General features: G+C 55.6%; 1 protein-coding gene across 2 annotated transcripts in view; it reads left to right on the top strand.

Moving 5' to 3' along the window:
- Window positions 1–7,784, top strand: part of CHCHD6 (coiled-coil-helix-coiled-coil-helix domain containing 6) — a 239,183-nt gene extending 231,399 nt beyond the window's left edge. For both annotated transcript variants that reach the window (XM_032412070.1, XM_032412069.1), the window contains 2 exons: window positions 4,727–4,862; window positions 7,592–7,784. In XM_032412070.1, coding sequence (XP_032267961.1) covers window positions 4,727–4,862; window positions 7,592–7,597 — 142 coding nt within the window. In that variant the 3' untranslated portion in view covers window positions 7,598–7,784. The remainder of the gene's footprint in view (window positions 1–4,726; window positions 4,863–7,591) is intronic.
- The last annotated feature ends 5,890 nt before the right edge of the window (window positions 7,785–13,674 follow it).

Raw genomic sequence — 13,674 nt, 5'->3', positions numbered from 1 at the left:
ACTGAGCCACCCAGGCGCCCCTAGAACGACTCCAGGTTTTCAACTGAGGTGGATGGCTGGAGGGATAGCCATGCTTGTCACTCAGCAAAGCAGGAAACTAGGGAGGGGGAGGGGGTTCCTTGGTGCTAGATGGTCAATTCCACTGAGGAAATGGGGAGTCGGTATAACATGGGATGCTTAGCGTGAAGGCTCCAGGGGCCTGTTGGATTTAGAAGTCTTGAGGTCCATAGGGTCAACTGTGCAATGGACCTGGGGATTAGCAGTGGGAGGGTTTGGCGGGAGTGGTGGATAAGCTAGCTTGGGGGGTTGCCCGGCAAAGGTAAAGGAGTAAGGGGCCTGTGTGCCCAGAGAAGGGGGGGACAGTGACCCAGAGGGAGAAGGGTTCCTAGCATGTGGTGCCGGTGGTGAGAGCAACTCCCGCTTTTCAGACAGGGAGCTGGGCGGCGATGAGGAGCATCCAAGGAAGGGCAGCTCTTCACTGCTGGCCTTGATGGCCTGACTGTGGTGCCATTGGATGGGAAGGAAGGGTGTGTTTTCATTCCTGGCTAATACTTTGCCTTTTTCTAATGTTACTTATCACTGCTCTTGTGGAAACAAAGAGATAGAACTCTGGTTCATGGGCAGCATGGCGGGAGGGGGACTCCATGATACTGAACGCCCAGAGGTCATCGTGACATTGTTGGCCTTTCTGAGGCCCTCACCCCCAGCATCTGTGCTGTGCCCCTGGTCGGTCCTCTGGGGCCTGTTACCTGAGTGGACCCAGTGGTCTCTGCCACCTGCTCATCGTGTGCCCCCCTCTGCGGCCATCATGCCAGCCCTCAGGGGAGACAGGGTGTGGAAGCCCTTTGTCAGAGGAAGCAACATTCAGCCCGTTTCCTCAGTGTTTGTGACACCACCTGACCAGAAGCCATGCTGGTGTTGAGGACTGACCCCCACATGCCAAGTCTTGGGCAGCTTTGCTCTGACTCCTGACCGCACAGTGGGAAGTGGCAAAGCCAGAACCTTGCCCCGGGTTTGGGACGAAAGCTGTGTTTTCCCCACCAGTCCATAGGGTGCCACGCTCATGGGTCTGCTGGATCCTGGAAGAAGATACACTGTGATCGGTACCGTAAGATTCCTGGGGAAGGAGGCACCAGCAAGGCCTGGGCGAGATCTGAACAGGGTCTGGAAGATACTAGAGCTTAGGTTACAGGGAGAGGGACGTGTACAGAGAAGGTCTCCCCTTTGAGCCGACATCTGGAGTCCTAGCGCCAAAGCCTCCTCGTCTCCACTCTTCACTAAGTGCCATGTGACACCAGCCTCCCTTCTTCAGCTCTCCTCCCACCCCAGCCTGACCGCTGATAGCTGGGTTGTTGGTGAGAGCAGCCCTTCAGGACACACTCTGTCATGCACATGCCAGCCTGGCCTTCATCAGCCTAGGACAGGTGCTGTTCCCACTTGCAGATGAGGAAAGTAAGGGCCAGAGAAGTGAGCTGCCTTCCTTAGCAATGCACTGTCGGCCTTCTGACCTGGGTGACGTCAACCCCCTCAAAGCCACATGGACCATTATATCTAAATATGCAGCAGTGAATATCCCCCAGATAGGGAAGCAGGACTTATCTCAACCCCTGGAAAGTTCATAGCATGCTGTGGATGCGTTTTTTGTGCATTTGAAAAGCAGCAGTTCATAAGACTGAATGTTTCTCCATAACTGCTGATCTGTGTGCAGTGTAAACAGGGTTGCTGGGGACCAGGGAAGGGTGGAGCTGTGCTTGGATAGAATGCACCTGATTTCATGAATGGCTGGACCCCAGGCCCTGCCCTGCCTTGCTTCAGAAAAAGCCTTGTATTTGGAGAGCTGTGTTCTTGCTGTCCTCCTGTCCCATTCAGAGCCATTTTAGTGGACCAGCGGGTGAAATTTCTTCCAGTTGACATTTGCCTGCCATTCCGTCTCCTCATACTGTTCCTGATAAATCCCAGAGGAGAGAAGCCTCTGGAGTCCCAGAGGTGATGCTGGTATGGAGAGGATGGATTTCACCATGGCCCAGTTTCTCTTGAACTTGGAGCCCACTGGGGATTCTGTGATGTTTGCCCTCAAAATGCATAGGGGCCTTTATCCAGGGACCTGAAACCAAAGGAGGTGGGGACAGATGGAGAGGGACAGAATCTAAAACAACTACTCTACCCTTTTACAGCCTGCAAAGTGAAAGCCAGGATCCCTGTGGCAGGTCTGGGGAGGGCGAGGCCTCTCAGGGGGTCAGAACTGGGGCTCCAGGGCAACTCAGCCATACCACCTGGCCCAGGCCCCTCTGACCCCACCTGTCCTGTTTCCCTGTAGACCTGTAGGCCGCGTACAGACTTAGACCTGCCTCCACTGAGCCTGGCACTGCCCCCGACCATGGATGCCTGCGGAGTCCCTTCCAGCTGCTGGGCTGCCACTGGGAATAGGCACTCATGGGGGTCACGTGATGGTGGGGGTTGGTGCCTCAGGAGGTACAAGAGGGGGTGCAACAAAGCCTATGCCCTCGGAGCTACAGCAACAGAGGGACCAGGAAAGAGCCACAAAAGGAAGTGGCCTCATGGGCTTCAGGTCTGGAACCGGGAAGGAACAGGCTGTCTTCCCCAGAGCGGAGAACCAGAGAGTAAAAAGAGAGAGGGGAAGATAGTTGAGATGGAGGGCAGAAAGCAAAAATCTGTGCGTTCCCAGTGTCCTAAGGGAGAACATCAGAACAATCAGAAGTGAAGCAATTAGCAGAGTTGTAGAGAGAATTTGCCCAAGATGAAATGCCCAGCGAAAGGCTGAAAATCCATTTTGGAAGACCCACAATTAGACACCTCCAAGTCAAAGAGTTTTTAAATACGAGAATGGAGAGCATTGGGGGGAGTCAGGTGGGCACCCCAGTGACCCCACTTGTGGGCAGTGGCAGACAGAACCCAGTAAAGGCAGTCCCAGGGTCCAGAGAGGGCCCCTAGGAGCCCCATCTGCCTCCCCTGTGTGAAGATGGGAGGCTAGTGCTGAGACAAGACCCCATATGTCCTAAGTAAGAAATCTCGAAGACCTCATCCATGCCATGTAGACAGAAGCAGGACCGTGATCTCAAGGACTGGAGTGGCGTGGTACCAGAGGACCGGCCTCAGCTCTGTGGCTGCATCCTCAAAGCCTAATGGAATCACACACTGTTGGGGCAGAGCCGGGGCAGAGCCAGGCCAGTGTGGCCTCAGGAGCCGTCCTTTCTGATCCCCTCCCTCCCAGGAACGGGAAGGCTCCTTCTCCCACCACATACTCACTTTCCTTTCGTGAGACAGCAGGCCCGAGGATGATAGTAGCCGACGCATGGGGATGGTGCAGGGGAAGGCAGGGTGACCCGGGCCTGGCATGGCCTGGTTGGTGGCACAGCCCTAGCAGAAGTGCCACCTCTAGGCTAGTAAAATGAGACCAGTAAATCCCAGGTATCTTACCTGCTAAGCCACTGAGCATTCCATTGCTTGCTGTTCTTAACTGATGAACTCAGCTTGTTTGAGGTATTTTAAAATAATAATGGGGCTGCTCCATTCCAGCACCGACTGCATGGCTGGGTTTCTAAAATACAGAGCCACTGGGCTGAGAGAATGATGAACTGCAAGCCTCCCCCTGTGACCGAGGCAGCGCTGCGTCAAGCATCATGGTGATGGTCTCACTGCCGAGAACCTTCAGGAGTGGCTTTCTGCATTTTCACAGTTCCCACCACGTGCCCTGGCCATGGGTGGTGTTTATTCTGGAAGGCCACATCAGGGGTTGGGGTTCCGTCTCTGGCAGCGAAGGTTCCCACGTGGACCTGGCCTGAAAAACCAGTCTGTGGAAACAGTGCGACCAAACCCACGTAAACAAATAGATCCGCCCCCTTCTACTTCCCAGCATGTGACGTTGGGCAGGTTGCTTAATCCTCAGTATCTCAGTTTCTTGGATTGCACCAAGGGATGAGAAATCATAGCGCGTACTACACAGAGCTGCTAGGAGTCCATGAGTAGGATGATGCCTGGCGTGCAGTGTGAGTGTGTTCAGGCATGTGTGCGTGCGAGACAGTGCATGTGTGCATGCAGGAGAGAGAGGAGAAGGGAGACGGGGCAGTGGAAGGAGTCAGGAAGGAGACCAACTAGTCAGAGTTGCCCAGGGACACTGGTGACCCATTTTAGCATAATCTTTATTTCACTTGGGTTTTGTTTCATCTTTTAGAAAAGAAAACATACTCATTTTTGTAGTTTCTGAACCTACTTTGATAAAGAAAGAAAAAAGAGTAAAGCATCCCCCAATACTACAGAGGTGATCTCTAGGAAGTGAGATTCTAAAACTGTTATGTATTTTTTTAGACATTTCTGTACTTTTCCAGGTTTCTTCATTGTGCGTGTATTAGGTTTTGAAATCTTCGTATGAGAAAAGAGTTGCAGTGGGTGTGATCACACGGTCACAGTCGGGTGTACCCCTTAGGCAGGAAGAGTCCTACACGGTGGCAGGTGGGGGCAGAAGGGGCTTCCAGCAGGCCACCCCAGCCCCACTCCCCTTAGGGCTAGAGCCAGTGTGGAGCCCAGTCCCCTTGGCGTCTGCTGCTATGTGACAGTGCTCAAGCCCCTGCGTCCCCGGTTCTCCCCAAGGGGTAACTGGACGCCGGTGGCCACCAGGTGCCTAGCCTGTGGTGTTGAGTGAGTGAGCCAGTCCCCCTCCTGCCCACTGGGACCAAACCCCGGGCCCACCTGCTCTCTGTCCCTGCAGGCCCCGCAGGATAGAGCCCGTGTGCTCAGGGCTACAGGCCCAGATCCTCCGCTGCTACCGTGACAACCTACAAGAAGTGCTCCTGTGCTCGGACCTGGTCAAGGCTTACCAGCACTGTGTGAGTGCTGCCCACAAGGTAAGGCTCGCCCTGCCCTCCTGCCTGGGCCGCTGGGCTGCTGGGTGCATGGGGGCAGCACGCGAGTGCTGGACTCTGTCTGCCTGTCTTTGTCTGCTAAGTCAGACATGCTAACCTCAAGCCTCTGCCTTGTGCACAGTGACAGCTTCGGGCCTTCAATTTCCTCTGTCACTTCCTGGTTCAGATGTTCTGCCTTGTTGGCCCCGTGACTGCTCTCAGATATCTGGGTTAGGAAAAGACCCTGGGCCCCACTAGGCTGGGTCTGGGAGCAGGTCTGAGTAAGCTCTGGGTCTGGGAGCAGCTCTGGGTCCCATGTTCAAAGGACAGGCCACCTAGTAAAGGGCACGCATGTGCCACCCACTTCTAACTTTTGAGCAGTTAGGGATGGGAGCTCAGAGGAGGGCCCATGGTGCAGGGTAGGGGTCCCAGAAAGGGCGGGGACAGCCCTAGAAGGAGAAGAGCCTCTGGGTTCAGGGAGGTGGAAGAGTGGGTGTGGCCTGCCTGACTGGGTGAGGGAGTGAAGGGTACCTCTCAGCCCACCCCACTTCCATGCGGTCTGAAGGGGCATGCTGGCACCCAGCCCCTGGTGAGTGGGAGGGGATCACAGCAGTCCCACTCTCTCCCACACACTCCCCAGCCCTCTTGCAGGGCAGCAGTGGGGTATCCTAGATGTCTGAGGTTGGCAGTGGGCCTCCCCTGAGACCTGGTCCCAAGGTCTTGCCCTCCTTCCCTGACCCTCCCAGCCAGCTCCCAATACTATCCTCTCACCTCCCCCCTGTTCCTCTTCTAGACAGTTCAATCCCCCTTCCCAAGCCCAGCAGTTCACTGCCCAGGCTGGACCTGGCCCCTCCCCATCATTCACTTGGGGCACCTGGCTTGGACCTCTCCAGAGGGCTGGCATGTTTGTTCAAAGGGCTGTAGGATGGGGCCTTCTTCCCACGGAAAAGCCCCTTTTGCCTGAGTAGGAGACAAGCTGCTGTAGGTACTGATGGTGGAAAGGCTGAGGTCAGCGGTCAGGTGGCCCTCTGGCTAGGTCTGGCAGTCTCCTCCTCAATAGCCCAGCCTCACCAGAGCTCCCCTCACCTTTCTGTCAGCTTGGGCCCCGGGAGGTGGAGCTGCTGCCGCACGGGCTGCATCTCACGCACAGGGTGCCGTGTGCCTGTCTGGGCTTCGCGGCCTGCTGCCTGGAGCGGGCTGTGGGGCAGCCCGGAGCCTAGCAGCAGCTCTGCACGGCACCAGGTGGGTGTGAAGCCTGGGTAGGAGGTCACGTTTCCTCCCCACTGTGGAGCATGGAAAGCTGTTTGCTCTGTTTCGAGTTGAGCAGGAAGGGTACTGCCAACGGTCCCTGCAGCACGGAGCGGAGCTGGGCCGGTCGCCCTGCACCATACCGCACGGCCATGGGAACAGGTGGCCCTCCTGCACCCCTTTGTATCTACCAAGGTGTTTGTGAAGGCTTGCACGAGAACCCTTGCCCTGCCGGGATCAGCGGGCCATTGCCCGTGCTTGCACACCATGCACCTAACTTTCTACTGAGGGAGAGACCTGGGGTCCTGCCGTGGCCCCCTTGATTCCCCACAGAGCCCTCTGGCACCCCCTAGCCCCGACCGCCCTCCCTCTCTTCCTTCAGGCCCCACGGCCACAGAGTTTTCATCCCGTCCCCCAGCAGAGTATATCTTTAACAAACACATCTCACCAATATATCTTCATTGCACTGAGGCAAAAATGTGATTACGAAGGAAGACAGATTGCATTTAACTCCAGTGTGTTCTCTGTAGCTCTAGCACGCCTGAGAGAGGCTCTGGGGCACTGCCAGGCCTGGCTCCCTCCTTCCCGCCCCCCCCCCCCCCCCCCCCCCCCCCGCCCGGCGTTATTAAAGCCTAAATTGGAGCCTGAGCAACTGGCAACAGCAGAGGCCGGCCCTGCTCCCGCTGCGCTGCGTCTGCAGGGTCCCCTCAGAAGAAGGGTGTTCCACCGACCCCTGCAGGGCCTCAGTGCCCAGACACACACATTGCACCCTGTGAGTGAGATGCAACAAGTGTTGCTGCCCTCTGCCGACCTCTGCCTCAGAAGGCTCCTGGTGGGGCCGGCTATGGGGCTTAGAGCGTCTCTGATAGTGATTCGCTTCTGGAAGCACCAGGTGGCAGGAACCCGCGTCTCTGGCAGACAGGGAGCAGGTATCGGACAGAGGCCCGCCTGGTCAAAAGCTGGGGTGAGAGGCACCTCCCCAGAACTCCTGCCAGCACCTGTGTGGCGCCTCCCAAGCCCAGGGACATGTACATGTGTGTGGATGTGGGCAGTGCCTTGGAGGCAGGTTCCAGCAAGGAACAGCCTGAGTGTGAGGGCTCTCACACACCAGAGCTTTCTCTCTGACTGGTTTCACTTAGAAAAACTTTGAGTGGTTAAGTAAGAAAACAGGGGAGACGTTGGTGGGACAAAGCAGCATTGGGCTGAGGCCTGCCTGTCTGTAAGGGGGGGCAAGGCGGTCAGATGGCTACAGGGTCCGTGTTAGCAGGCTGCTGCAGGCATGTGTTGAGTGGGCACCGGGCACAGAGGTGAAGAGACCCAGTCCAGGTCTCAGGGACCAGCTGGGGGGCACCCTTCCCATTAAGCAGTGACACTCATGGGGCATCCCAAGAGCCGGGGGCCCTCTTGGAGCCGAGGCCTGGGGGATGCACAAGGTTCCCAGCAGAGTGGGCCGTGACTGAACTGTGACCTGTTCTCCTTTGTAGGGGTGAGGAGTGGCCCTCAATCCTGGCCCTGGCGGTGACTTGGAGCCCTGAAGAAGGAACCGGTTATGGGACCACAGTCCACAGCCCCCTAGGCCACAGCCATTTTCTCCTGGGTGCCTATGGATGCCTCTGTGCTTGGGGCTGCCATGTGTTTGAGAAATAGAGTATGTGCTACTGTCTGAAAACAAATAAAGCAAATGTCTTTGTTTTCAGTCATTCTCTCGGCTGGCAGACAGCCACAGCTGCCTCCTGTCTGTACGTACCTGTGCTGGACCATGGTGATGTGGGCTGAATGAAACAGGCTTCTCCCCTTGGGGGGCACCCAGCCTAGCAGGGGAGATAGATGTGGAAACCCACAGTTATGCTGCAACAGCGGAAGGCCAGCCAGAAGCAGGTATGAGATGAAATGAGGGAATGCAGTTCTTTCTAGGGATGGAACAGAGCGAACAGGCCAGCTTCCTAACAGAGGTTGTCTGAGCTCCAGTGTAGAAGCCGAATGGAGGACTTGCTGGGCAAGCCACAGGCTGGCTGAGTGAGACCCTAGATGCCCAACTTAGGGGGCACAGAGCATGCACAGCTGGGCTTTGCAGAGAGCAGAGTGGGAGCTGGGTGGGGTAGCAGGGATGCCAGGCCAAGGCATTGAGGGATCCCTCTGAGGGACACTGCCGTGGCTCTCAGGGAGGGTGGGCTCAAGTGGGGCAAGACTGAATGCCAAGGAGAGCCCTGCAGGCACTCAAGGGCACGATGAATGGGAGACTGGTGGGCCAGGTCATGGGACAGACTGAGGTGAGTCTTAGGAGCTGAGATTAGCATTTGGGTGGTGTAGGGGGGGATTAAGGGTGACTTCCAGATCTCTGGTGTAAGTGCTGGTGATTCTAGGAACTGAAATGAGGGACACAGGGATTGAGAAGAGCAGAGGACAGTGGGGTTTGGGACGGGCTCTGCTCAGTGGGTGTCCACACACCAGCCCGCCAGTCCTTGACCTTTGACAGGATCCCAGCTGAGGCGCCTTGACCACACGCCGGCTGCACCCAGCCTGTCCCAGTGCTGTGAGGGAGGTAGCGGGAAGAGTCCGAGGCGGGGCTTCTGATCCACTCACTGCTCTACTGGTGACCGTGGATTTCCTGTGGAAGTTCCTTTGGAGAGCCCCTAGCCATCTGGAGCTGAGAGCCTGGATCCTTACTCGGGCTTTGCAGCCCAGGCATCTCTGCTCATCCCCGAATTCTCACACACAAAGCTGAAGTGGCGGTTGAGGCTTGGCGGTGTCCAATTATCTGGGCAGGTAGCACAAGGCAGCTTTATTTGGCCAAGCTACATACTGGCTGAGAGGAAAAGAGCTTTGGGAGATGCCCTCTCTCCCAAGTTCTGGGTCAGCTTGCCAAAACATACAAGGAGGCATTCAGAGAGCACGCGGAGGTGAGCGGCCCCAGTAAGTGGCAGGGTGCCCTGGCCAGATCCTCCTCCCAGCCTCCCCCAGCAGCCCAAGGAAGGGCTGGCCCTTCATCAGGCCAGCGTGGGGGGGCGGGGGCGGGGTCACAGGTCACCTGGATTGTTGACGTCAGAGCCATCCTTCAGCCGGAAGCTGCTGAGGCCCTTCTGAGACTCCTTCAGAAGCCTCTGGCATCCAGGGCTTTGCCCAACTTCCCAATCCCACGGGACTATCTCTCAGACTCCATCCTCCTACCCAGAGTCCGCTGAGGGCAGCTGTGTGTGCGTCTGGCCATCTGTGCGTTTATATGTGTGCACGTGTGTGATGCATGTGCAGGCGTACATGTGTACGTAGATGCCTTTGTGTGTGTGCACATGTGTTGGCACAGGCCCGTGTGCACCTGTGCGTATGTGTAGAGGTGCTTTTCTGTGTGTGCACAGGTCTGTGGGTATCTACCCATCTGTGTGTGTATACACAGATGCCTTTGTGTCTGTGCACACATATGTGTGTGCAACGGTCTATACACATGTACTGTGTTTGCACAGGCAGCCGGCCATGCTCTCCACCTGCCAATACTCCCGGGCTCTTTCCACCTGGATCTCAGCCCATTTCCCCGATTTCCCCCGAGTCAGAACCAAGGTTCTCCCCTCTGATCTCCACCTCTTCCCTATGGCTGGGGACCAGTGGGTATTTACTTGGAGCCACTGTATCATTGTGTTGGCATGGGGGGGGGCGGGGCATGTGCTCAAAGTGCAGGCTCTATGTGTGTCTCCTGTGTGGACCTGCATCTCCAGCCCTTCCACGTGGCCATATGTGGTAGGAAGTCAAGCCTGAGAGAGCATTCCTGGGTGAGGGGTGTGTCCAATATTGTGTGGACCTGGAGGCAGACGTTCCTGGGCTCAGGTCCCAGCCACATGGCTGTTGAAAGGGAGTATTAATACCCATCCCACCTGCTTGCTAGGGGATTAAATATGATGTCAGCTGTGATTTCCAGGGTCCAACCAGGAAACCCAAAAGCACTCCGATTATTTAAACATAGGGAGGGAATTGATCACAAAGAAGATGGAGAAGCTGAAAACCCAAATAGAATAGTGTGATAACCCAGAAATTAGCCAACGGCAGGAAGCTCACATCACTCAGGGCTGCAGGGATAAAGGGAAAAGGCAGGGTCACCCAGTGGAGGCTGACAGCACAGGGGCCCTGCTCACGTGAGCTGGAGCCGCTGAAGGGGCACTGCTGCACGGGAGGTGGCTGCTCGTGGCTGCTCGTGGCCTCTCCCTTCCTCCCATCCTCCAGCTTCGCTCGTGCCTCCCATTAGCTGAACCTAGCTGGAAGTGGAGGGCAAGGCATGGTCCCGGCTATGGAGGGGCAGATCTGAGGCCCCGGCCCACAGGAGGGGCTTCGGCATGACTGGGGGCTGCTAAGCAAGCACGTGTGCCTCTGCTTGGGTGGGCATGCGTCGTGGGTGCAGATAAGTGTGTACACATACCTGTGTGTGTGGATAGCTTGAATTGACACGTGATGGACAGTTTCCAGAGGAGTACTAGCCATCACCCCGATTGGACGTTCCCCATGTGCCAGGTCCTCTCCCACACCCTTTGTAAATGCTAACACGTTTAGAGTCACACAGCTCTGTGGGGTAGGGCTATTGCTGCTCCTGCTTTCCAGATGAGGAAACCATGGCACAGACAGTGTGAGTAACCTGCCCAAGATTACACAGTGCACAGTGTGGAACAAGGGTCCTGGGGTCCTGGCTGTGTGCTGGGCCAGGCCCAGGGACATCCGTCCAGAGGCTTGACTCTACCTTGCTCCAGGGATCCAGCTGAAGGGGCCAATCTTCCACCTCTCCCCTCGTCTGGCCCCCCAGATGGGAGTGTGGACGCTGGCAAAAGAAATGGCCGGAGTCCATTCCCTCCAACGTCATTACTGACTTGGAGAGGCCCAGCAATGCCAAGGCAAGGTCTGAGCTCCATCATCAAGGCGGCCATGAGCCCCAGGGCAGGATCTCTTGTGAGGTGCTGATTCATACACCTGCCCTGTCTCAGCCACATGCCACCACCTCATCCACCCCCAAGTATGGCTGCGGACATGCCAAGTCATTCCAGGTGGCTGAGGTGGGAGTGAGAGCAGGGCATGGGAGAAATGTCCAGTGTGTCCTGGACACGCAAAAGGCGGAGTGTCACCGCAGATGTGGAGAGGGCCCTCCACTGAGGCCATTGCCGGAGAAGCAGCTCACATGACCTCTCTGGGGGACAACTTTGGTGAAATGTATCAGAGGCCTTTTAAAGTGTGCAAATTCACGAAAAAACACCCAAAAACAACCTACCCCCAACACACACACCCCCCCACACATATAATCCACCTGTGTGTTGTTTACAAGAGACCTCACCTGAATAAGAGCACAGGCTAGTTGAAAATAAAAGCATAGAAACAGAAGCATATCAGCAAACTCTGAGAAGGCTGGAACGGCTGTGTTACTACCAGCCAAGGTAGACTTCGGGACAAGGAGTGAATGAGCAACGAGGTGGGCAGTTCAAACACTAGCAGGGACGGCATGCAGGAAGACTTGGAAATCCTAAATGTGCATGCGTCTGACACAGCAAAATAGGTGAAGCAGGACTGACAGAACAAGGAGGAGGAAGGGCCACATCCACAGCCATCACTGGTGGCTGGGAGCACGCACACAGCCTCTGCCTGGTGATGGCAGATCAACGGCTCTAAGGAAACTAGCGTGTAAGCAGGCACTGTGTCCTAGAATGTTCGTCCCGGCCTTTGCACAGCCTCTGGAGCACCCACTCTGCAGCATAATGTGGAGATTCAGGACCTGGCATCGGAGCCAGACAGACCCAGCACCCACTCCAAGCCTCTGGACAGCAGCTCCTAAGCCCCTAGGCCTCTGTTTCCTTATCTGTAAAAGGGAGACAGTCATAGATGCCATCCCTTCAGGGGGTTGTGATGACAGGTGTCCCATGGTTAGTGCTCTCTAAATGTGAGGGCAGAGGACCTACCACCCAGGTCCCCTTTAGGGCCAGCTGTGGACAGATAGCCCTCACCCCCGAGTCCTCTCCCTCTGGGAAGCACCTTTGCTAGGGAGCCACCTCACCTGAGTCACACCCCAACAAGCCAGGAGTTGTATCCAATTACTGCTTACTGGAGTGGGGTATAGAGGCCCAGCTCTCATGCTCCAAGTTGGAGCAAGCTGGAAGAGTGTTCTGACCTGAGAGCTGTGCATGGCCTCATCGAGACTGCTTGGCAGCCCAGCTAGTCCTGCCCTCTGCTTCTTCCCCTTCCCAGAAGTGGTGACCCCAAGGACACTCACATAAACATCCTGAAGCCTCATCTCTGCCTCAGAATTGGCTTCTAGAGAAACCCAAGGAGCTAATATTGTTCATGTTATTATACCCCATGTACTGTGAAAACAATGGCAATATTGGTCCGTGCCCCCATGGGCTTATAGTCTAGCAGGAGGAGGTAGTAGGAGTCATGTCATAATTCCAAAAGACATTGGAGGTCCCTTGTGATGAGGCCCCTAGGGAGAGCCCCCGGGAACTCCAGGCTCAGGGTTCTCAGGCTGTGGGGTCAGGGAGGGCTTTGTTGAGGAGACGAGGCTTAAGTCCTAGTCTGAGGGCTGAGCCAGAGTTGGCAGGTGAAATGACTGCTTTGTTTATTGTAGTATTTATAGCAATGGCAAAATACTGGAAACAGTCTAAATGTCCAACAACAGGGGATGTATGCATTAAGTAAAATATGATCTCCATAAGATAGGTCTCTAGCCATTAACAATGGTGACGTGGAATGTATTTATCAACATGGAGCTCTATGTACTCTCTTTTAAGAAAATAAGTAGTATATTACAGTGTGAACCCATTCTTTGGATGAAAATAATATGTGTTTTGTTGACTGTGTTTTCCATTGTTCTAAACTGACCTGAACACTTTAATAGTCCGCAGACTCGATGCCCTCCCAAATGCATGTGGCGGTGTGCCCTCCACAGCCTGAGCCTTTGGGTCAGGCGGCAAACGGCCATCTCTTCCCGTTTGCTTTCGGGCCCAGTGGTTGACCCCTTGGCAAAGTCTGGATCTTCTTCTTCTTCTTTTTTTTTTTTTTAAGATTTTGTTTATTTATTTGACAGAGAGAGACATAGCGAGAGAGGGAACACAAGCAGGGGGAGTGGGAGAGGGAGAAGCAGGCTTCCCGCTGAGCAGGGAGCCTGATGCAGGGCTCCATCCCAGGATGCTGGGATCATGACCTGAGCCGAAGGCAGACGCTTAATGACTGAGCCACCCAGGCGCCCCTGGATCTTCTTGAATAAAGTGCTTTTCCTGCCTGCCAAGCAGGGGAGTGAGGGGGACGAAGCCTGCTAAAAAGGAGACTTCAGGAGTGGGGCAGGGATGGCCCAAAGTGTGCTGGGAAGGACACCCCCAGAGCCCGGGGGGGAATCGCAGAGGCAGGAGGGGTCTCCCTTAGTTATTTCTACTTTGCACAGCCAGTGTTGGCATTGAATGCCTACTGTGTGCAGTCATCATTCTAGACGCTGGAGATAAAGCAATGGGGGGAAGGGAAACCCTGCCCTCCAGAGCTTGGAGATCTGGGGGTGGGGGAGACAGAGAAGATAAAATCAATGATATAGGATGCTATGCAATGGAGAAAAAGT

Source organism: Phoca vitulina, unplaced genomic scaffold (assembly GCF_004348235.1).
Source record: "Phoca vitulina isolate PV1807 unplaced genomic scaffold, GSC_HSeal_1.0 scaffold13, whole genome shotgun sequence".
Classification (NCBI taxonomy): Eukaryota; Metazoa; Chordata; class Mammalia; order Carnivora; family Phocidae; genus Phoca; species Phoca vitulina.
The sequence above is the reverse complement of the archived record's forward strand: the minus strand, read 5'-3'. Positions and strand labels throughout refer to the sequence as shown.